This window comes from Artibeus jamaicensis, unplaced genomic scaffold (assembly GCF_021234435.1).
Source record: "Artibeus jamaicensis isolate MK-2021 breed Jamaican fruit bat unplaced genomic scaffold, CSHL_Jam_final scaffold_1964, whole genome shotgun sequence".
NCBI classification, from domain to species: Eukaryota; Metazoa; Chordata; class Mammalia; order Chiroptera; family Phyllostomidae; genus Artibeus; species Artibeus jamaicensis.
Window position 1 is genome coordinate 55323052 of NW_026522030.1, and position 23616 is coordinate 55346667.

The window sequence follows — 23616 nt, forward strand, 5'->3', positions numbered from 1 at the left end:
TCCTTTTTCTGCCTCAGATCAGCCAAACCACGTCTGTCTGCCAGGGCTGCCCTTCCTAAACTGCCAAACTACCCTCCCTCGCACATGTCAGAGCCAGCGAAAGGCAAGCAGGGGAACTAAAGATGTGCACAGTGGGGTGCAATTTGGGAGTTTCTTTAACTTTGTTTTTGTTTGTTTGCTTTATATCTAGATGGTAGTTGTACTGCTTGGCTTTGAGTCTGCACAGCAGTGACATGCCTTTAATGAATGTTTACTAATTGCCTCTGTGAAGAGCAATGCATCAAGAAATATGGTAAAGAACCAATATGGATTCTGTTGCTTAGTGTTTAAAGAAAACATATTCATAGTTAGAAGTTAATGTAGAGTTAAAAGTGATGAGAACAATTAGTGTTATGGATGTTTGCAAGGGGAAGAGAGAGTCTCTGGGTAGATGTTGAGAGGGAAAATAATAATGACAGGCTTAGAGAAGGGAGCACTTGACTAAGAAGTTTCACTGGGTATTACAGAGCCACTGAAGACTTGTGAGTTGGGAAGTAATGCATCAGTTGCTATCGCAGCAAAGGGCAGCCTGTACTGGAGGAGGCAAGGCCTGCAGGCAGGGAGACCTGTTGGGAGATGGCTGCAAAAGAGCCCAAACTCAGGTCACAAGGAGCAGTGCTTGGCAGACATTGCAGCTGGAAGAACCAAGTGCCTCTCGAGAACACAGGAAAGAGAAAAAGCCAAGTCCCATGGTATCTAGCTGGTGGATGGGAGGATGGCAGTGCTCTGAACAGTAAACTGATCACAGGAGAAGCAGCAGTTTGCAGAGGGAGACAATGAGCTGTCTGGACACTGAGCTTGACAAACCTGGAGCTCGTCCAGCTGCCAGGAAGTCGGAAATGAGGCTCTGCAGCCCCAGAGAAAAGGCAAGTGGTCCTGAGAAAGTCACTAAAAGGGGCAGCTGAAACCAGGAAAGGGAGTCTTTATGGTTCATCCCCAGTATAAAAAGAACCCCACAAATTAGGCATCCATATAGTTATAGTGGGATTTTTCTTGGAGAGAGAGATGTATCACTGTATATAAATTTCATAGCTGAGTGGTGTCAGCCTGCACAGGGCTTGACTTTTAAAGTTGGGGATATTGTTCTAAAGTAACTCCTGAGATGATTTTAGGACAAAGACTCAAGAGTCTGTAAGCGACACATAGAATTTGAGGTGACAGACTCTTTTATATTTAGTATTTCCAAACATCTCTTCTCATACGTTCTCTGAGTTGAATTTTTATTTTATCTCAATATTCTAATTTCTGTGACTGTACATTATGCAAAAGTTAGAAAACAGAAACATTTAAAAAAGAGAGAAAACCACCAGTAATTTAAACACCAGGAAGTAACTACTGTTTTTGCCCTTTTTCCAATATATCTGTCTATATATACATGTACGTGATATATATATATACACACACATAAACTTGATGAAAAGGGTACAGATAGTATATGAACATATGATGTGATATGCATATTCTATTTTATATTGAATTTTTTTAAGTTGGCATTACATATGAACATTTTCCGTGTCTTTAAAAATGGTCCAAAAGGCTTCAGGTTTATATGCTGCCTAGTATTTCACTACATGAGCCTATGAGAACTGAAGTGCTCTCCTGCCACTGGGCAGTTCAGCAAGGCGTGTGCTGTGACAGGATCCAGTGTGGTATCTTTCACCCACTGACACCGCATGAGCGGAGAATGGCCATTCATCGTCATCTTCTCTGCTTCCCACTACAGCCCCTGACATTAGGGACTTAAAGGGAGTCAGTTTGCTCCTCGGTGTAGAAAGTGCATGAGTAGTCACAACAGTTAAGGCAATGGAGGAGCAGTTTTAGCTCCAAACCACCGTATCTTGTGTCTTCCCTTTGTAACTGCTTTTCAAGTCATTTTTGCCTCATTCATCACTCTCACACATTCAGGCACATGTAAGAATACACACATGTGCATACACGTACAAATCAAGGATTAAACATGGGAAGAACTTCTTAAAGTCCCTGAATGACTTTTTTTTTCATCATGATTCACTGTGTACACTTTGCCTAAGATAAAAGACCAGTGTCTGAAAGGCAGGCAAAAGAAGGTTAAGTTTGGGCAACATTGCCTGGCCCTCGGTGACTGCATGGTGAAAGGCCAGGGTCACGGCATGAACCCCGGGAGAGAGCAGAGCCCATGCACAAGAATATGCATGAATAGGACCGGACAGAGCACCACTGTTTTGATATCTTTCTGTTTTTACAGGTGCCATAGAGTCACTTTATGAGTCTTCGCTATGACCCATGCCACAGAAAGACAAATATAGCTATAGTTTTGCTGAGCCCAGGTTTAAACCTCCTTGTTTAAACAAAAACGTAATTTCTAAATCAGTTGAAAGCAAAGCCCAACATCTTGAATTGTATATATTCCCTTTTCTTTTCTAGCCCATCTCCTTCAGTATGACTGCCTTCATTTTAAATATCATCAGCTGATAAATCAGTTGGCAAAGATCTCCAACAGTTCATGCTAATATTGAAAATGACAAATTATAGCTATAAATTGTTTCAGAAGAGAAGGCAACCATATGCATTTCTGCATTTCAAAGTTGATGTAGGCATACTAGGGTTAGCTAAAACATAACTGCAAAGTCAATTTAATTTATTTCCTAATTAACTACTAGTAGGTTATGTCCCAAGTTATTAGAAGAACTTTGGAAGGTTGGAATTCATTAAAATACAGTTCTTTTAAAAAGAAATTTTCTTTAATTATTGAATGTGAGAATTGTTATAAAGACATCACATGATTCTGATAGCAGACAGGATTAGCATTTCACATCTGATTTCTTGTCTCTTAGAAGGTAGAAAACGACAAGAAATTTCTCTAACTTGGAAATGGGGAGAAAAGTTTAATTTTGGTATTCACTCCATTTTTAAAGGTGTGAGATTTTTAGCTTCTTCAAAAGGCAACAGTTAGTCTCATGAACACTGTTACTTAAGGATCATACACATAAGCATAAAAATTGAGTCATACAAATGAGTACAAAAACTTTATTCATACATAGAAAATGTAGTCATATAAGATAAATAAGTAAATTAGTACCCCTGTAGTTGTCCCTCCTGGGAACAGAAATTTATAGTCATAGTTTTGTTTCCCACTTTCTTCCAAATTTAATTTTTCTCTAGTAGCTCCTTACCTTTCAGTAATTTCTTCAGGAACTACCTTCTTCTTTTTTTTTTTTATTTTCACCCAAAGACATGCTCACTGATTTCAGAGAGAAGGGAGGGGAGAGTGAGAGAGAGAGAGAAACATCAATGTGAGAGAGAAAAATCGATCAGCTGCCACTCCTATCCATCCTGACTGGGGACCAAACAAGCAACCTAGACATGTGCCCTGACTGGGAATCAAACCCCTGACCTTTTGGTTTATGGGATGACACTTTAACCAACCGAGCCACACCAGCCTGGGCAAGAACTACCCTCTTCATTACTCCCTTTTCTCCTATGATCTGCATGTCCTCACAATTGCCATTTAGTGCTATTTTTTTCTTTCTGATCCTCAGTATAGCCAGTTTACTTTTTCTACCCTCAAGCTTAGGTTTATATGCCAAATATTTTTTTAAAAACATACTAATTCAGCCCTGACCAGTGTGGCTCAGTTGGTTGGGCATCATCCTGCAAGGCCAGTTGGACTCCCAGTCAGGGTACACGCCTGGGTTGTGGGCTTGGTGCCTAGTTGGGGCAACATGCGAGAGGCAAGTAGTCAATGTTTCTGTCTCCTATTCATGTTTCTCTCATTCTCTTTCTCCCTCCCTTCCTCTCTCTCTAAAAATAAAAATTTAAAATACTACATCATTCTATTTCAGAGAATGGAATCAAAACAAAAGTCTTATTTATTTAATATAAATATAAACATTTATATTGGGTATCGATATACATGCCTAGATATATACTCATCCATCCAGGAATACATATAGAACGCATGAGTTCCTTCAGCATTCAAAAGAGGGACTTCCTGTCATTTGTCATTTGCACATTAAGCACCTGCTGCTCCCTTGGTACCATGGTCTGTCCCAGGGTAACAACTTTGTATTGAGCTCTGTGTCCCATTCTTGATGGAGGGTCTGTTGTACTATCCTTTTTATCTAAGCCCCATGAGTCATGAATCTTCCACAAGCCAGGAGACTCAGGAATAAGAAAATCTTGCCAATTGGAGACTTTAGTTGAATTCATTGAGGTAGGCTAGTGTAGTTCCTTGGAGTCCTGAAGGCCTCAGCTGCCTTCTACACAACCTATAAAATTATTTCTTGTGAACCCATTATTCGTGCAACCTGTCATGTCATTTCTAATAGTGTCTTTAGTTTCCATCTCTAAATCGTACAGGTTTCCCAGGGAACCTAGTGTTGGTACTAGGTATACCAACACCAGTCACGAAGATCACAACCACCCCTGTAATAGCAGTTAAGACCATGTCACGTTGTATAGACCACAAAAAAGAGCTTTCATACTTGTCTCATTTTAACTGCCCTACCTTTATTTTGGTGGGGATCTTGCTTTTGTGGATAGTTGCCTACTATATTCACCAGTTCTCCTTCCTTTTATAAAGTAATCAAGTGGCTGCTTTCCAGATATTATTAAAATCTTTAGATCTGCCAAGAGATGAAACCTATTTATGTATCACATTATATAGCATTGTCAATTCCCAGGTACATGCTTTTATATATAGCTCTCTCTTTCATCAGAAGGGATACAGTAACTATAATTGCTTGGTGAGCATCTGGAAGTAACATTAATAATGATGATAATAATGACCTCATAGGATATATAATTTGGGGGATTAAAGAACATTTACAAGCTTATTTTATCATAGTTAATGATGAGGTGCCAAGTTTTCTTGCCATCACCCTTTCCAATGGTATTTCCTGCTTGGATCAGAGAACTAATTATAGTAAATGGTGCCCTTTCAAAGAACTTGCCCCATCCTAAACCATATGCTAGCATAAAGATGTTGAACTGTTCTTGTGTTGTTTTCAGAGGTAATTTATTAATGTTGTTTTGCATTTGTCTAAAAAATGTATAATGTCATTATTTAGTGTTTATTTTATTGTGTGTACCTTCTACTCAGAGGGTTGGCATTGTTGTTCCTAACAGTGACGGATACAAGCAGATCATGCCTTATGACCTCTACCATCCCCTTCCTCGGTACGTAAATCAATCATCCTGATGCTAGAAGTAGTCAATCAGTCTCTTGCTTCTTGTGTATGTGCATAGAGATTTTGTGTTTTGCTGTAAAAATAAGACAGTAGATAGTATATTTTGCAGTCTACTCTGAGCTCTGCTTTTGAATAATACTGGCGTGCTCAGACTGGAAGCTTGTCATTCAAAAACCGTTCTTAAGATTGGGTCATATTACATTAGAGTGGACACAGCAATTCATTCTGATTAGATACAGTGTATGGGTTTATGTTATGTCTTTCACTCTCTTTGTCCTTTTCTATGTTTCCTCTGCAATTGGACCCTAGTCATTAAAGCACAATTGGTAACTGTTAAACAAACACTGCCTGAAGTATTATCGCAATACCATAGATGTGGAATTCCAGATGTGCTATTACTCTGAATAGGGCCTTGAGATATTCTCCTTTTGTTCCAAAGAAATTTAAGTACAAAAAGGCAGGTTTTTTTTATAACCTTATTGTTCAAAACATTTGGGGGAACTTTTATACAGAACATTTTAAAATTCCATACTGTGTTGCTTTTTTTGTAAAATACAGTGTTCTTTAAAACTAGAAAAAATAAGGAAAGTTCTTTTAAAATAACTTGTTCTCTTTATTAATATATTTATAAGAAGTCTGGAGAAGCTGAAAAATATGCTAGCCACTGAGAGTATTGTCAGCCACACTGGAAACAGCTCCGCAGAGAGCAGAAATTAGAATTGGGTCTGAAATAACCACTGTGCCGAGGGACAGATTTGCTCTATTCTCTGGACTCACTAGGACTTCAGGGAGTCAGCTATTTGGAACCTGGGTTTTAAATCAGATCGCAAACACAGTAGTTGAAATGAATACACAATAGTTTGCTCAACCTCAAATTAAACAAAGCTCAAAAATTAATTTTGTTCTAAACTATGAAGTAAAGCAAAATTTAATTGAAAATCTCAATGCTTGATGAATTGGAATCCAAATACAGGCACTGAGGTCATGTAGTTCAGCTTCCCAGTGATGCTTCATTCTCCCATTCCTTCCCCCCAAATCACACCAATACGTATGTACACGTGTGTGCTTATACAAATGTGCATATATGTATATATAATGTGCATGTGTTCACACATGTATATACACACATATAGATATTTGTATAACCTGTATACAAGTACACTAGAGCAAGTTTTTATTCCATCTCTGCTTAAATACTTCCAGTGATTGACAGGGAACCCACTTTTCCCCATTCTAATGGGAGGTGTAGAGAGGGGCCTTTATACTATACACAGTTGTTTGTTTGTTTGTTTTTAAGTTCTTCCACTAAATGTTTACCTCAGTAGTCAGCGCCCTCCCACTTTCCTATAACTGTAATGATAATGGTGAATGACTGTAGAAAGCTACTGATGTATCATTTTGCTGGGGTGATCTAGAACCAAACTTACATAGTAAACGCTTCTTCTTGAAAAAATAATGGAATGAAAATATAAAAAGATCATTTAACTGAACCACAATTTCATTTGATTTCAGTTTCTGTGTCTACAAAATAAGTATCAAGATAAAGGCAAAGCCTGGGTATCAGGGTGGACAACATCAAGTTTATATTCTTCCTGTAATGGCACTTTTAAATTTCTTGAAGATCTATGACCTCTTTTGTTCATATTTCTGTGGTATAACTAATGCTTGTCTTAGGTTAAACTTGATTTCCTCTGTATTCGGCTTTCCCCCAAATGCCTGAAGCCAGTATTCCCAACAACAGATTGCAACAGGCCTCCTCCATGTCCATTTGCACCTGTCCTGCGCACACACTGGCCATACCTGACAGTGGGAAAGGATAACTAGCAAACAGCTATACATTTCTCACTCCTTGCACTTCTGTTACTGAACTACTTCTAAGGTTATTCTGCTTCATAGATAAAGTCTCACTAAATGGAAGCTACTTCAACAAATATGTTTTATTTTTTAAAGATTTTATTTATTTATTTTTAGGGAGAGAAGAAGGGAGGGAGAAAGAAAGGGAGAGAAACATCCATGTGTGGTTACCTCTTGTGTGTCCCCTACTGGGGACTTTGCCTGCACCCCAGACCTGACTGGGAATCGAACCAGTGAGCTTTGGTTCGCAAGCCAGCACTCAATCCACTGAGCCACACCAGCTAGGGCAGATGTGTTTTTATTTTATTAAAAGAATTGAGGCCCAAAAATGGTTCTCAAATGTCAGCTACTACTGATCAAAGCAGAAAGCCTTAGTTACTGAAATTATTTAAACGAGCTTAAGACCACAGTATAGATATAAAACACAATTAATGAATTTTTAGATTGTTTTTTCTTGCTTTCCATTTTGACTATAACATTTTATGAATATAAGAATGTAATCTGATAAGTTATCTTTAATTCATAATTAATACATGCAGATTTTTCACATCACTCTTAATTTTAAGAATTTCTTTTTAAATAATTTTTAGCATTTTTATCCTCACCTGGGGATACATTTATTGATTTTTTTATAAAGAAAGAAAGAGCAAGAGAGAGAGAGAGAGAGAGAGACACCAATCCGAGAGAGAAACATCAATCATTGCCTCCCATATAAACCCTGACTAGGGATTGAACCCACAACCTATATATGTGCCCAAACCAGGAATCAAACCTACAACCTTTCGGTATACAGGATGATGCTCCAACAAACTGAGCCATCTGGCCAGGGCGAGAATTTCTTAAACTAAACTCATGGTGTATTTAAAAATTAAAAGCCAAAGGAGTTAAAATATATGATATGTGAACTCATTTCTTATTTTTCCAGGAAAAGATTCTTAGATATGCTTTTTTTTAATCCAAGCACTTACCTGATCCCTGTATAAAGATATCCTAACTGATGCCCTGTCTCATCTTTTGTTACACTTTCTGTAAAGCTCACAGGCATGTTTTGCTTTGCAAGTCCTCAGAACCCTATTATTATGCAAGGATTCATGTGATAATTTTTCACATACAGAACCAGAGTTGCATGCTGTTACCATACTATAAATTCTTTGAACAGTATTAGCATCATTTGTCTTTCTGTGATTACTGACATGAAAAAACATACTTATTACTGTTTATGAAATTACACCATGGGTCAGGCCCAAGAGTGAGACAAAAATTAATCACTCTCTCTTTGGAAGGGTCAAGTTTAGGGATGTTAAAGTACCAATTAAAAAATGTGCTCTTTTTATGGCATCTTAATGTTCTAAGAGATTAAAGTACATTCAGAAACATATTCCCACTTCACTGTCAGGTCAAATCCAAGGCAAGTGTGTATTTACATATTCATCCCAGTTTCAGTCTGAAACTGTTCTCCACCCCCAGAGGGAAGCTCTCCAGAGGTTTGTGGAGACAAAGGAGAATCGATCTTACCTCTCTGGAAGAGAAACACTCTACAGAGCTGCTTCGTTCTCTTGAAAGGGATCAGAAAGTTGCCTAAGGGCTAAACAGAGAGCCTCAGTTTCCCCATAATAATGTTTTCTTTTGTGTATCTCCTGGGGGAAATACGCATAGGAAAACATTGTGTTTGGCAACAAGCTTGGATTGTTGGCAGTGGAGATAACAGTTGTTGCCTAGACCAAAGCAGTACAAAGAAAGTGTGGAGGAAAATTCTCAAACTGTGAAGCACACATTATACAACCTTGTGCACAAGACAAGTCGGGATCACGATGTACACGAAATCCTACTTACAAAAGAATTACTGTCTCCATGGTACACCCGTGCAATATTTTTAAATTGAACTACTCAAATGGATCAACTTGGTGATACTTTTCCTGTCATTAAAATGATATCCCTCCTAACCCTAAGAGAAATCTTAAACTTCCTCAGCGACCCTCATCAACAAACAGAACATATGCAAGAAAGACAAGCTCATTTCCAATGTTTCTATTTTATAAAATTCTACATTCACTAAATTTGTGGGAGGAGAGAAAAGAGTCAGGCAAAAATACCTCTCTGCACCTTCCCCAAATGCTTCAGAGCTATGTAGAGATCTGAAAAAATCAATGGGATTCCCTTAAGTGTTATTGATAATATTGTCATTTTTCTCCCTTAGCTGTATTTCTGGATTCTAATGCCATTAGCCTTCCAACCAAAACCAAACTTCTTCACAATTCCAGGAGTTCTTTATGGGGGGAATGCTAACCAATAATCTCCCTCAACATTAGGGAACAAGTGGGTAATGTCTGTACTGACGTGTTTGTTCCTTAGTGTAACAATGGCACGGTTTGAACTGCAGAATTGTGCTGAATCCACGCAGTCCCAAAGCTGATGATTGTAGAAGCAAAAGTATCCACAAACTAAGTGATAAAGCATTGCATTGAAAATGAAAAGTATCAGCCCAGGTGCAAACTATTAGTGTTAACTGACTAAACAAGTTTTAGTCTTGACATAATATTTAATGATTTCATAAAAAACATATATGTAATATTATATATGCAGAATATATATTTATAAAACATAATATACACATACAAAGCATGTATGTATATTAAAACTAGATGAAGAGGGATTGAACAGCCTTTTTTTGAGTAAGTTAAAGACAGCACAAATATCTTTGTGGACAGCTCTCAAAACAGTAATTTCTCACATTTGTGTAGAGCTTCAAGGTTTCCAGAGCACTTTTGCCAACGCTGACTCCTTCTCTCTTACTCATCAGGTTTCAGGCAATAGATGATATTTAGCTCTATGGACAATAGCCTCTCAGAACCTGATGGCCCCAATAGGCATGCAAAGGGGTTGGTTTGGAAAGGTCACTAAGGAGGTTTGGCAATGTGCATGTCTGCCCTGATAACTCCCCTTGCTTCTGTAGATGGGATGCCACCCCGTGGACTGCGTGCTCCTCCTCCTGTGGGGGGGGCATCCAGAGCCGGTCAGTTTCCTGTGTGGAGGAGGACATCCAAGGGCATGTCACCTCCGTGGAAGAGTGGAAATGCATGTACACCCCGAAGATGCCCATCATGCAGCCCTGCAACATTTTTGACTGCCCTAAATGGCTGGCGCAGGAGTGGTCTCCGGTAACTGTGCTGTCTTCCTTTGTTCCTTAGGACAATAAGTCCACTCTTGCCTCTCATCATCATGCCCCCACCAGCTATCCTGTGCAGCTCCCTGCTTCTCCTCTTGAGGTGTCTAGAAGTCTGCCAGTTTAGCTCCTGGAGTAGATGTGTCCCGTGATGGCCAAACATCTGAGTAAACCTACCTCCACTTCTCTCTCAGTTTTCTTCAGGAAGCTTTTAGCACCCCCACCTTCCCTCAAGGACAAGGGGAGGCCCATGTCTGTCAATTTTGGTCCATTAGTTGAGGCCAAATGATTAATCCTGAATCTGTGAAAGGTCCTCTGGTGCTCTGGTGATAGAACTCAGTAAACTGGAAGTTGGTTTCATTTTTTATTCCTGATTCTTTCTCTATATCCAAAAAGGGTCTGAGTAGATTAAAAGTAAAGCTATGTATACTGTTCACTGAAAAAAAAAAAAAAGATGCAATGAAACCACAAAATAATTAGAATGGGATGAAGTAAAATAACTAAAACTAACACATTCTAGACTTTAGGGGAGCTGCTGCCACAGCTTAAACATAAAATGATTTTGATTTCAGATGTCCTGCCTGCCAGTGCAAAAAGTTTTGAAATAGCAAAGGAGATAGATGAGAAGAAAAACATTATGTCCTCAGCCACAGAGATGGCAAGAGAATTTCCACTTTGGCTATGCAGCCATCATTAGCAAAGTGACTTAATAGTATTAAAATGTAGTGTTGGTCATCAAAATTGAGCACACTCTCCAGTTTCATTTGGTTTCTTCTTTTTGCTGTTTGGTTTGGGATTTCACACATAATGGGTGTTGAAGAAACACTGATTGTGTAATCCAAAACTGAGAAATCAGAAGTGATTTAATTTTCAGCTAGCTGCACCCTAAATAGTCAAGTAGAAGAAAGATCCCATGATGAGTAAGGAGTGGTATAAATCCATCAGGAGTCCTCTTATGCAAAAGCAACCCCTCAAAAAGTCTCAGGCAGGAAATGAAGAAGAGTGAACAAAGCTTTGCCTGTGAGTTTCCTCTCTCTTTCGTTCCCCTTCTAGTGCACGGTGACGTGTGGCCAGGGCCTCAGGTATCGTGTGGTTCTCTGCATCAACCATCGAGGAATGCACACAGGAGGCTGCAGCCCCAAAACCAAGCCCCACATAAAAGAGGAATGCATCGTACCCACCCCCTGCTATAAGCCCAAAGGTAACTTGGCATGTGCTCTGTTACCAGGTTTTTTATTATGTGTACTTGGGTGCTGTTTTAACTCCTTAGAAAAATTTTAAGTATCCCATGTGTTCTTAGCAACTTTTCTTAGATTCTACTAAATGGACTTAACTTTGCTTTAAATCTTTCAAATAGGTTTGCTTGCAAATTGTTTTAAAGCACTACATATTTATATGATGCTCTCCTGAGTTATAAAGTTGTTTGAAGCCTGTTGCTGAAAAATATTAGATATATCTGCATGAAAGGAGATATTACAGAGATACTGTAGAGGTATTGAATATACATGTGATTGACTATCCACATTTCTTGCTGTTAAAAACAAGGCAGTGACTCCAAAAGTGTCTGCTCTGCAAAATATGAAATGTGTTGGAAAGCCTCATATCTCAGACTGATGAACCAGAAAGCTGTTGCTGCTTATACTGAAAATTAGAACAATATTATGAGGCTGGATTCCAGAAGCATGATTTCAAATGAAGCATTGAAATAAACTAGAATTTAATAGATACTGCAAATAATTTTTTTTAAAATAGACTTTAGAAAAGTTCTAATTAGTGAGCAAGATTTATTTTAATTATGCTGGGCCTCTCAGATTAGCATAAATACTAACCCCATTTCTCTGCTAATATTGTTAGAGTCTATGTCAATGAAACGGAAAATTCCAAAGTTACAAACCGTTCAGAAGTACTTTTATTATAAGCTTTCTCCAATTTTTAATATTCACTATGATTCCTATTTGCTTCTTAACTTACTTTCTTAAACCATTAAATTTCTCCAAAAATCAGCCACAGTATAGCTCTTTATTATATTGTAGTGTGCCCTGGGTTAGAGTGAATGGCATAAATCTAAATTAATAATGTAAAAATATCTAAATTAATAGTGTAAAAAATCTAAATTAGTAATGTAAAAAAAAAGGGCATACCAGAAATCCTGGTTAATTTTAATGTGTTATATATCTCTCTAGTCCTCATTTTCATCATCTGTAAAATGGGAAAAATAACAGTAACTCCCTCAGAGATCATGTAAAGATTAAATGAGATATCATGCAAATAGAGTACCTAGCATATAATAACTTTTCCCCAAATTTCATCTGGACTATCATTAGCATCCTCAAATATGGAAGAGGCCACTGGTACATCTGACACAATTCCATTCAAACAGACAGTCAAGTATTACAAGCCTACTCTCAGAGCCAAGCTGGATGGTTTGCTTCCAAAAGACGGAGATGGCTCGTGCTCTCAGCAGTGACACCATTGAGTCAAGGAATTGGGAGAGGGGGACTAGTTCTAAAAGGATATCTGTGGGTACCGTATTGCTGTGTCTAAATGTTAGTGAACCTATTTGGCTTTGGCAGGTTTATATTTCACACTCACTTTGTTTTCTGACTATAAACAATTGCCACTCATAGAAGACATAAGTGATGCCCCTAACCCAAAATAGTCAATTATTCATTAGTTCTGTCTTTATCAAACCACTTCAGAAAAAGAAAAGCAGTTTGTGGTTAACTATCAAAAATACAATCTGGATTTTCACAACCAAGTAGTGAGTCTGGCTCTACTTAAACATCATTAAAATGCCATATAATCCTATGGTGTATGCGTACATAGACATATCTCTTTCATCTTTGCAATTACATGTTATAAAATGGTGATAGAGCTTCACTGGCTTATACTATAAAGCAAATATGCCTGCAAATGACTCTAATAAAATATGTCAGAATGGAAATCTTGGCAGTTAATTCTGTAGGAGCAGTTATAATCTACCTCTTTCTTTTTCTCCTCCACTTTTTTTCCAGGAAGTAGTTAGGAAGCTTGTTCTGAATTGTTTGGCCAAAGCTACATAAATAGGTGAAACAAGTCAAATTATGGATTATGGGCCTTCAGTTGCTCAATCTCCATTGTCAGTGAAACTTGGGGTGGTATAGTGAATAAATCAGATATCTAAAGCAATGTTTTACAAATATCATTAAAGGCAGGTTTGTTTGTTTTGGGCAATATTGCATAGACCACACTCAGCCGAAAGTCAAAGGAAAAACAAGTTGGAATTTATGACAGTATCACAGTATAATGCTTGTTTTAAAAGGTAAACATTGCTGTATCTTTTTAACAGGAAATACCGAAAAGGTACTTTGATGACATATTGAGCTAGTGCTCCCAGAGTTATAACTTTCATAATAAAAAGACCTTTTCTTGCTCTTCAGCATAATAAAGGGGGAACCAGTTTTATTAAACATATTAAAGTCTCATTCTTTGTTTTCTTGGTAGAGTTATCATCAGAGGCAGAAATTTACCTAAAAACTTATTATCTGCAGTTATCAACAGAGCTGATAGGTAGCACAGGAGCAAGAACTGGTGAGGGCGTCGGGGGAGAATTTCCCTGCAACCCCACATTGATTCTAACCTCTTCTCTTTTATGTGCATGCATTTAATTCTCAGAGAAAATTCCGGTAGAGGCCAGGGGGCCACGATACAAACAAGCTCAAGAGCTAGAAGAAGGAGCTTCTGTGTCAGAGGAGCCCTCGTAAGTTTTCAAACCACAAGTTGTTTTCCTTTTGAGGGTGATTGGTTTAAAGAAAGCAGTGTCTCGCTGGTTGTGCTTTCACAGGTTCTGAACTAAGTACAGTCCTCTTACCAAGGGTGAGATGAGACTTGGTGACTGTCACATTGGGGATTTAAAAGTTTCAAAGTGCTTCTCAAACCCGACTGCTCTCCAAACACTTTTCAATTTTTAAGTAAGAAAATGAAGGTGTATGCCTACTCTAATCTCCAAAAGCTGATGTCCTCTTTTCTAAGAGGCCAAAGGTGAGCAGGCCCAGGCTGCATCTGATGATGATGTAGATTTGATGTGGAAGTCTGGGCACCTTTTCACAGTCCTCATCTCTCAGCTTGGCAATATAGCCACTCACAAAAGTAAGAGGGTAAGTAAAGTGTATCTGAGGGCAAAATTTCCTACTGGAATTGGTATCAGATAGATACCAGGTCTTTGCCTTACTTAATCATGGTCTCGTAGATGCTCAGTTTTACCAAGGCTGTGAAATTTGTAACAGCACTAGGCACAGATTTTCTAGATGCTTCATAAGAAGAAACAAACATAGATTAATTGACTGATCGATCAATAATTCTATGTTGATTCTACTAAAAAACACTGATAGATGTCTCTGTTACATCACTTTAAAAAATAAGGGAATGCACTTATTGGTGAATTTTATTTATGAGCAAAGCAGTTTCTCTTATTTCCTACATTAATTTATTTACTACTAGTACTAGGCTCTGTGCTATGTGTTGGTGCATGTAACCCACCCTCCAGGAGCTCAGAACGCAGCATGTAAGATATGAAATGGTTTCCAACTTCAGTCCATAGTCTAAATTTTGAGATATAAATTAACAATATAATCTATATATTCAAAGGCAATTTACAATTTTCTCTGACTCATCCTATTTGAATCTAAATGTGGTATGGTTTCCCAGAACACAAATCCTGTTCCTGAGTCACACCATAACCAACAAGAATTGAAAAAGAAATCCAAAATACAGCTAGGTACAATGACCAAAGCTCATTTGTAAAGAAACAGTATTCAGTCACTTGGCTTCACAGAAAAACAGCTCGGACATTGGGTAACACGTTTCATACTTAACAGGACAAGAAGCAAAACATAGATTATTTCTGTACTATGGAGTCACACCAGCACCTTTTTCTACTCCTGTGAGAAAAGCCTTTAAAAAAAATGACTAACCATTGCAGAACTTTGGGTGAAAGGCAGTGGTTAAAGACCACGGTGCCACGTTCACATGAACATATGAAGGCGTGAAACTTCTCTCCCCCCAGCGCCTGGCTTGACAGGCCTCCTCGCTGCTGGAGAGGGAGTAAGCGTATCAGATGGGTGTGAACTCACTAATCTACTAGGGTCCCAGTCAAGACACAGAAAGATGCCATGTAACTGGAGCCAGTTACTCTTTCTATGTTTAAAACCTAATATGTGTTATTTACCTAAAAAACTCTGTTCCCCCATACACTACCTTTTGTTGTCTGGTCTAAACCGTAGCCCTATTGTATTTTGACCGATGTTAAATAATACAACAAAGTTAAAATTAAATCAAAACATCTTACACCGGTAAACATCTTTCCCATTATTAGATGCCCCTCAGATAAAAGCTGTTTAAGTGGAGTTTAATGCTTCTGCAGGAACATTACATAGACCACAGTCAACCATATTTTGTAGTGAGGATTTTCCAGTAAAAGTCTGATTAAAGTACATTATATTTAACTTTAATCTTACTAAAATTTCTAAAGCAGTTAAACACATACTTTCAGCCACTGAAACTATAGCCATATTTTGGATTATTAAATTTTATTCTTGGTGTAATGGAATGGCCATCTTGGCATGATTAATCTGAACTGAAGTAGGTTGTAATTGGAGCACTGGTGCTGGGTAAAGGACATGTATACCATTATGCTCAGAACAATTACCTTTATACCAAAATGAAATAAATGACAGCTTTAGAATAATGTAATGAAAGGTATATGGTTTCCACATTTTAATACACTTTACATGTTTAGTGCACTGAACCCTAGCAAAGTCCTACATGTCATATTATATTTTTTTATTGATTTTGAATGTAAAAAACATAATTCTGCATGGTCTTAATTCTGTCTTTTTTTTAAACCACATAGACTAGTTTCTAAATGTATGTAGCAACCTATAATTATTCTCCATAGTGTAATGAAAAAATGATAGACTGTCAGCAAGCCTTTTCTTCTCCCACTAGAGCAACTCACATTGCTTGAATTAAACAGTCATGTTTAGGAGCAGTGGCTGTCACTTCTGAACTGCTTCAGAGAAGCAGGGACAGTGGCCCAGAACTATTATCTCTCACTTTGGCTCCAGATAAGATGGAGAGTTGTCTAGTGAAACAGAGAATATCATTTATTTTCCCCTACTTAAAAGAAAAGCATTATCACTAGCCTGTCTCATTAAATAAGATAGGAAATCAGGAGCTTAAAGTTTTTAGCATATGGTGATACTATTACTGAGTATTAGAAATTTTTGGTAACCCCCAAATGAAAAAAAATAAATAACTGGTTAGCACTCTGGCCAAAAATGTGTTGGAAAGCAACTACTGTAAAATATGTTTAGAAGAAAACCATGATATTAAAGACCAAAAACTGACCTGCCAAGAAATAACGAAAGCTTTTAGCACAGAAGTATGTACTGGTGGTATGGTTTCACTAAACTAAGTGCTATACAGAGGATACAATACAGACATCGTCTCCAAATGGCTGGAGCAAGTATTGAGATTGGGTCGCCTTGTGGTAAGGTACTTAATACATTGAGATTCATTGTGTAAACCTGCAACTTTATTTGGAAAGTCTTTTAGATATTGGTTGCTTTTTTCTCAGCAACAAACTGGTTTATTTATGATTTATTTGATTTATGTGATACCAAGGTAGGAGTATAGTGATGAATATATTTTCTTGTTATAAAAATTGATTTTCTAACCCACTTGCGGGACTTGTACCCTCTAAACTGATTTTTTACTGGCAGCCATGGTTTGTCTTAATTCTGGCACATTTTTACCAGGTTTTCCTGACACCCATCACCAAGAAGTGTTAAAGTAAGGATTTTTGTCTCTCTCCACTGAACAGGATCTAACTCAAACCAAGCCTAAGCAATGTGGGGCTTTAGCCTATAAAGTTCCTTAAGCACAGACAATCTTCTAAATAAAGTCAACTTGCTTCCAAGGATGTCAGTTGAGGAATCCATAGAAATCCCTATTATCCAATTCACACAGAAAGAATTATGATTAGAGATACATTACTAAAAATAATCAGATTCTGGAGAGTTGCATTTTTCTGAAGGAAAGAGCATGCCATGCTAGCTCTAGAAAGAGGGAGATGGAAAATGACTAATGGAATTCTCTTCTGCTGGTATTTGATCTGTCTTTCTGAATTTGCCTCCAGCTGATGACAGTGTTGTTAGGTCAGAACGAGTCCTTTAAATGCCAGAATGAGTCCAGTTGTCTGCTCCCACCAACAAATGTATGGGAGTTGCTTTCTAGGTATTTTTTAAACCCTCAAAATTTTAGTTTTATTTGGTGAGGGATCAGAACTACAATGCAGTGGCAGAATTTATTAATCAGGTAGATGGTAAAGAAATTATCAATGTGATTTCCAATCTCCTCTTTTTTTCCTTACTTTCAGTCTTTGTTGAGATGTATGTGTAAACATCCTGACCACTTCAAGAACATTATGAACACTTTGTGTGCTTAATTTCTTGAGCAAACATGATACTTTGGTGACCCCTAGGACATGTAAAGACAGCTCATCTACAATTGCTATATAGGAAGTTAATAAACTGGTCTTCTCTGAAAGCCTGATCTAACTTGGAATAGAAAGGAAATTATTCATTTCCTTAATTCTTCAGACCACTAAAAGGCCACCCAATGCCCTAGACAGTGTAATCTGTTAAGAGAGGTGGGCATAGAGAAAAGGTGTGGCCTGCATACCCAAAGGCTCTGCCTCTCTCTTCCTAGACTTTCTGCTCTGCCAGTGAGGTCACTCAGGGAGAGGAAGGGAGAACTGAGAATCATTGGGCATCTAGGGTAGCAAGGTTCTCCCCAGATTTATTTCAGTTGCTGGGAGTTCTGCTTGGATGGCTCTGAACAAGCAACAGGTGATTCCTTTGGGCACTGCATGACCAACAGAGCCATTTTAACCAAGTAGCATCCCTCCACCGAACCCTGGCACACAGGTGGGGAGCCTAAATGGTGCTGCTCTCTCAGAGGTAGGATTGGGTGGTCCTCTGTGCCTTGACCCTGCGTTTAAGATATCTTGAGTTACCTTATTCAATTTTCAGTTAACAACCTTATTACAGGGTTAAGAAAACATTTCATGCTTTGACACAATACTCAGGCCTTAGACATAATACCATAAATAACCTTGGTGTAAACCATTTCAAAAAGGAAGAAGGAGGAGGAGAGCAAGCAGTCAGAAAGCAGCAGTAATATCTGGATGCCAGATGGCATCAGCTTAGTGATGGGGCTGATTCAGTAAGAAGCAAAGGGAAATTCCTGTTATGGATCTGTGTCAACAGAACCCACAAAGAATTAGGTACAGAAAGAAAAGCCAATACAAGTCACCACGGTGATCCTATAGTCACTAAATGCCTTGTTTACCTTGTTGGAAATAGTATTTAGATATAGAATATTTAAGAATATGTTTATATCTATATCCAGTAAGTTTTCTGAGAATATGAATGCCTTAACTAAGTGCTTGAGAATGTGGATTCATATTTTAAGAAAAAAGTGGCTAGAAATGTTAATTATATGACGTGTTTTTCCCTTAAAGAATACTTAGGGAGTCAAAGAGCAGCAATGGATCAGATAGTTTCGTTGTTTATATCCTCAATACAAGGTGCCCGAATTACATTCGTATGTGCCCTTTGTGTATTTCAGGCCACAGGAAATAAAAGGAATATCTTGTGTGTATGTGTATGTATGTGTATATGTATATGTATATGTTTGTATATATACATATATATATTTCTTTTTTAAGCATTTTTTATTTAATTATTATTTAAGTACAGTTTTTGGTCTTTTACTCCCATCCCAGCCCATCCCCCCAGTGCTCCCCACCTCCCTCCCATTTCCACCCCCCTTAGTTTTTGTCCACGTGTCCTTTATACTGGTTTCTGTGAATCCTTCCCCCTTTCCTCTGAAATTCTCTCCCCTTTCCCCTCTGGTCCCTGTCAGTCTGTTCTGTATTTCAGTATCTTTGGTTATATATTTCTTAAGAATCAAGAGTCATCTCACCTAAGATCGAGAAATTTAAACACTAGTTGCCAATCATTAGATCAGTATAAAGGATGTTTGAGCAGAACAGGGTTGAACATTAGACTTACAAGATAAAAGTACACAAAAGCATTTTATTTGAGACCTGGCACATCACAGAGCTAAAGCCTCCCACTGGCCACGATGAATCAGCCTTTATACCTACAATCATTGTGACCTCTCTCTCTTCCAATGCCTTCCTTACTGGCCTCCTCCTCATCTACTCAAATCATTCTTATCCAGTATATCCTGGGCAACAGTAGTATGCTTAGGATAAGTTCTCTGGCTGATAATGTTTTAGATAACTCAAGAGAGTCACTGGACCTGCTAATTGTTCACGCCTCCTAATGAAAGAAGCCAAATTTGCTCATATGTCACCTGCCCTCTGCCATGCTTTCTGCCAGGTGCAGATACTATAACAATAAACCCAATAGTCCTTGTCCTCAAGAAACTGGAGTCCATTCTGACCCACAGAATGATAGGACTATGATGGAAGTGTTGAGTGTTGGGCAGTTATCTACAGGTGGAACAAATGACCCAGTTGTTTTTAAGAAATGCCATTTGATGTTTCAGTATGCACAGCATGATCATGTTATTAATTTTAAAAAGAATGTGGAAAAATTATTTATTGAATTTTCAAATTATCTTCATTACAATATATCCTTCTGAGGTAAAATATCAGGATAGTTAAGCTAAAACAGGGTAATTCACACATACAAGAAATAAATGAGAGAAGAATGTAATACACACTGAGAGGGCTTAGGAGAGATATTCATGTGAACTGATGTTCAGCAGAATGTGATAGAATTTATATGAATGTGACTGATTCCAAACCTGGCACTTGAGGAAATCGTATTGGGTCTTTTTACATAGTAAATGATGAAATATTTTGTGTCAATACATGTACCTCAGTGATTCCTACCTATCTGTCGATTGTGGATACTTTCCTAAATTTTGAATTTTTTTTTCAGATACACCCACCTGCCAGCTCTGTGAGTTGGTGAGGGATGAGTCTGTGTGTTTGTGTGCTCAGACAAGGAGACAGCCCCACCGGGATCAAAGTAACACGCAGTGTAATGGTAGATCACACCTGCACACAGGGCAGCAGTGAGCACAGTGGTGAAAGTGTGGGTCCCACCCCCCCACGGTCACTCACTCCTGCCGTCACCACACAATGCAAGATGCAGATGATGTATCATAGAACTGTATACTGCAGGCCTAATATCACCTCAAAAAATTTAGTAAAAAATTTAAAAAGAGCTTATGTAATATATCCAAGACATTTAGATATTTAATAATTTCCTTCATAAATTATTTTTATGAATAAATAAGTAATTTGCTTGAAAAAAAGTGTGGGCTTCAGTAACACACTGCCTGGGCATTAACCTCAAATTCCCCACTAACAACAGGGGACCCTGAGCAAGTTGTTTAACCATATAGGCTACAGTTTCCTCATTTGTGAAATGAACATAATAGTGCCTTCATGATAGGCTTAGTGTCAGAATTAAGTTAATATATGTAAAATGCCTGGCATGCAGGAAGCTCTCTCTGTGTGTTAACTGTGGTTATGATTGAGCTCTTTCCAGCAGCATCTTCTTAGAGAACTTTTAAGGCAGTAAAAATGTGTAATAATCACCAATTATAAATGATGCAGTCAAAGCAGATGTACCTTCTTCACACATATTGTATGTAATGGCATGTGAGAGAGAAGTATAATCAATTTAACCCAACAGTTATTTAGTAGTTCCCCAGCTAATACCACCACCCTGTTTTTCTTCTATACTTCCGAGGGTCTTCAAAGACCCACTTTTAAGGATCACATCTTGAATTTAGCCCATAGGTGGTTCTAAGGGACTAAGGTTAGTTTCCTTCATTAAAATAAAAATGGATCTATAGGTAAGTATAAACATTAATAAGGAAAGTTTAGAAAATGCTTGAGCGGAAAGGCATCCTCTTAACTCTGAGTTAAATACAGTTGATCCCCACAGATTGCTCCCAGCATGCACCAAGACAGAAAAATCAATCAAAAGCCCAAGAGAGCAGACAGGGCCATTTTTATGTAGTCATTAGAAAAGCCTTTAATGCAAACCAAAAAGTTCTAAATTTGTCAGCCCCTCCTACTGTCTCCACTTATTGCTCATTCTTTAGCTACTTTCAGAAAGCTAAATCTGAACTATTGCTCAGCTTAGCCCTAAAGAATGACAAAGACAAATTAATGGGATCCTTGTGTGCCAAAATAAAGTATGGACCCTGTCACCACGAATATATGTTAGGTCCATAAGGTCATTTTTAATGAACTGAACTTTTCATTGCGAAGCTTTGCCAAACTTGTTGAATTAACAGAAAGGACCCTTTACTAAGTTGCGAAATAAACTAATTTCACTCCATGCCAAGAAGAAATGGTTCATTAAAAGTATTGTTTATAATGTTTTAGATTTTTATCAAAGTCAGGGGAAATGATATGCCTTAAAAAAAACTACATTACGAGTTTAGAAGATATGGATTTAGACATTACCCTAACCTCCTCCCACGACTAAACTGGAATTACAACTAAAATATGGAAAAATCAGCCTGCATAACCAACTGAAGACTAGCTGAACAGAAGTCTTATAACCAAAGATTTATACAAGAAGCCACATCGAGACTGGTAAGAAGTGCTGAGATGCAAAAGGGACTGGCCCTGCTCCCACAAGTAACAGCTGAGAATTTTTAGGGATATCTCAACTACAAATATTCTTCCTGAGAAGCAAGAGGTCTCAACTCCACACTGAGATCCCCAGCTAAGAGCACCATCACAGGAAAGAGGTGCCCACATAACATATGTCACTGAAAATCAGGGGCGTGGTTCTGTCTGCTGGAGAGAAATAGGCACACTGTTAAAGGGCCAGTGTACAAAATTTCATTCCCAGGCACTCACCCTGGGCTTTGACAGAGGGAGGGTGGAGTGGACTAAAGTTCTGTGAGGAGACACTGGGATTTGTGACTCCAGGGAGAGAGCTGAAAGGACAGCTTGCCCAGGTCCCTATGCCGACTCCCTCTCCCACACCACAGACACTATCTTTCTTGAGCGGAGCATTCCCCTCCTTATAGCATCAGCCTGGGGGAAGGCAACGGCCACACCCCCAGACTCTCTGTGCTCCCGACCCTGGGAAGCTCACACCTCACCAAGGAGTCAGCTGCCTGGGCTCGAGGTATATAAATCAAGGCAGATTAATGGGGCATCAGTGACTGAGGTGTGTGGTTCTGGGGCAGAGGCTATCCATCCCCACTTTTCTGTGCCCCTGACCAGCGCCTGCTCCTCACTGATGATTCTCTAGCTAGCTCCACCCTATGGATACATGGTGGCCCTGCCCAGTTGAGCTCAGGCCTTCCAGGAGGTCTGGAAAGAATCCAGAACAGATTGAGTTGTGTGGCTCTAGACCATGGCCATTTATCCCTCACACACCCAACTGATGCAAAGCCCTTCCTTCACACAGCCAAATCTTGGTCCGTCTGGGCCTGATAAACTCTGTTGACCTCACCCTGACAACTCTCTGAGACCCCATACCACCACAAAGTCTACAGGTACCCAATGGGTGGCAGCTAGCTTTGATATGCCCTGGAACTGTTGCTGAGTGGCAGTGAGTTTGAACCTGTATCAGTCTGGTGAACACCACTTACCTCTAGCTGGTGACTCCCTGAGAGCCTACCTCACGCAACTCTCCATTCACCAGAGGCTCTTTCAGTGACTGAGCCTAAAAGGCAGCCAGCAAGCAGAAGCAGGCTAAGGCAGATCTTGGGGTTCCTTGAGCCTTGTGCTGACCTGCTGCTCCCTGGCTCAGTGCTGGTTAGGGATAAGGTGGAGGGAATGAAGGGGGGGAAGTGGAACAACTGTAATAGCATAAACAATAAAATACTTTTTAAAAAGAAAATGAATAAATTGAAGAAGAGCTTCCCAGACAAGAGAAACCTGAAGAAATTCATTGCCAACAAACCAATATTACAAGAAATGTTAAAGGGTCTTCTTTAAGGGAAATAAAAACTGGAATATAGTTATAGAGAATAAAATAGCAACAAATACATACCTATCAATACTCACTTTAAATTTAAATGTCTTAAATAAATACTTCAATCAAAAGTCATTGAGTAGCTGAATGGATAAGAAAACAAAACCCATATATATTCTGTCCACAAGAGACCCAGTATTGAATGAAAAACACAGACATGCAAATGGAAAGAGGAGAAAAAAGCTGGGGCAGCAATACTTAGAAAAAATGGACTTTAAAACAAAGACTTCTAGCCAAGATGGAGGCATAGGTTGAAACACTGTACCTTCTAGAACAACCAAAATTTAGGACAGCAAAGATT

General features: G+C 38.6%; 1 protein-coding gene across 1 annotated transcript in view; it reads left to right on the forward strand.

Moving 5' to 3' along the window:
- Positions 1 to 23616, forward strand: part of ADAMTSL1 (ADAMTS like 1) — a 948619-nt gene that overhangs the window by 692514 nt on the left and 232489 nt on the right. The window contains exons 11-14 of the mRNA XM_053656510.1: positions 5146 to 5196; positions 10015 to 10219; positions 11278 to 11425; positions 13879 to 13963. Coding sequence (XP_053512485.1) covers positions 5146 to 5196; positions 10015 to 10219; positions 11278 to 11425; positions 13879 to 13963 — 489 coding nt within the window. The remainder of the gene's footprint in view (positions 1 to 5145; positions 5197 to 10014; positions 10220 to 11277; positions 11426 to 13878; positions 13964 to 23616) is intronic.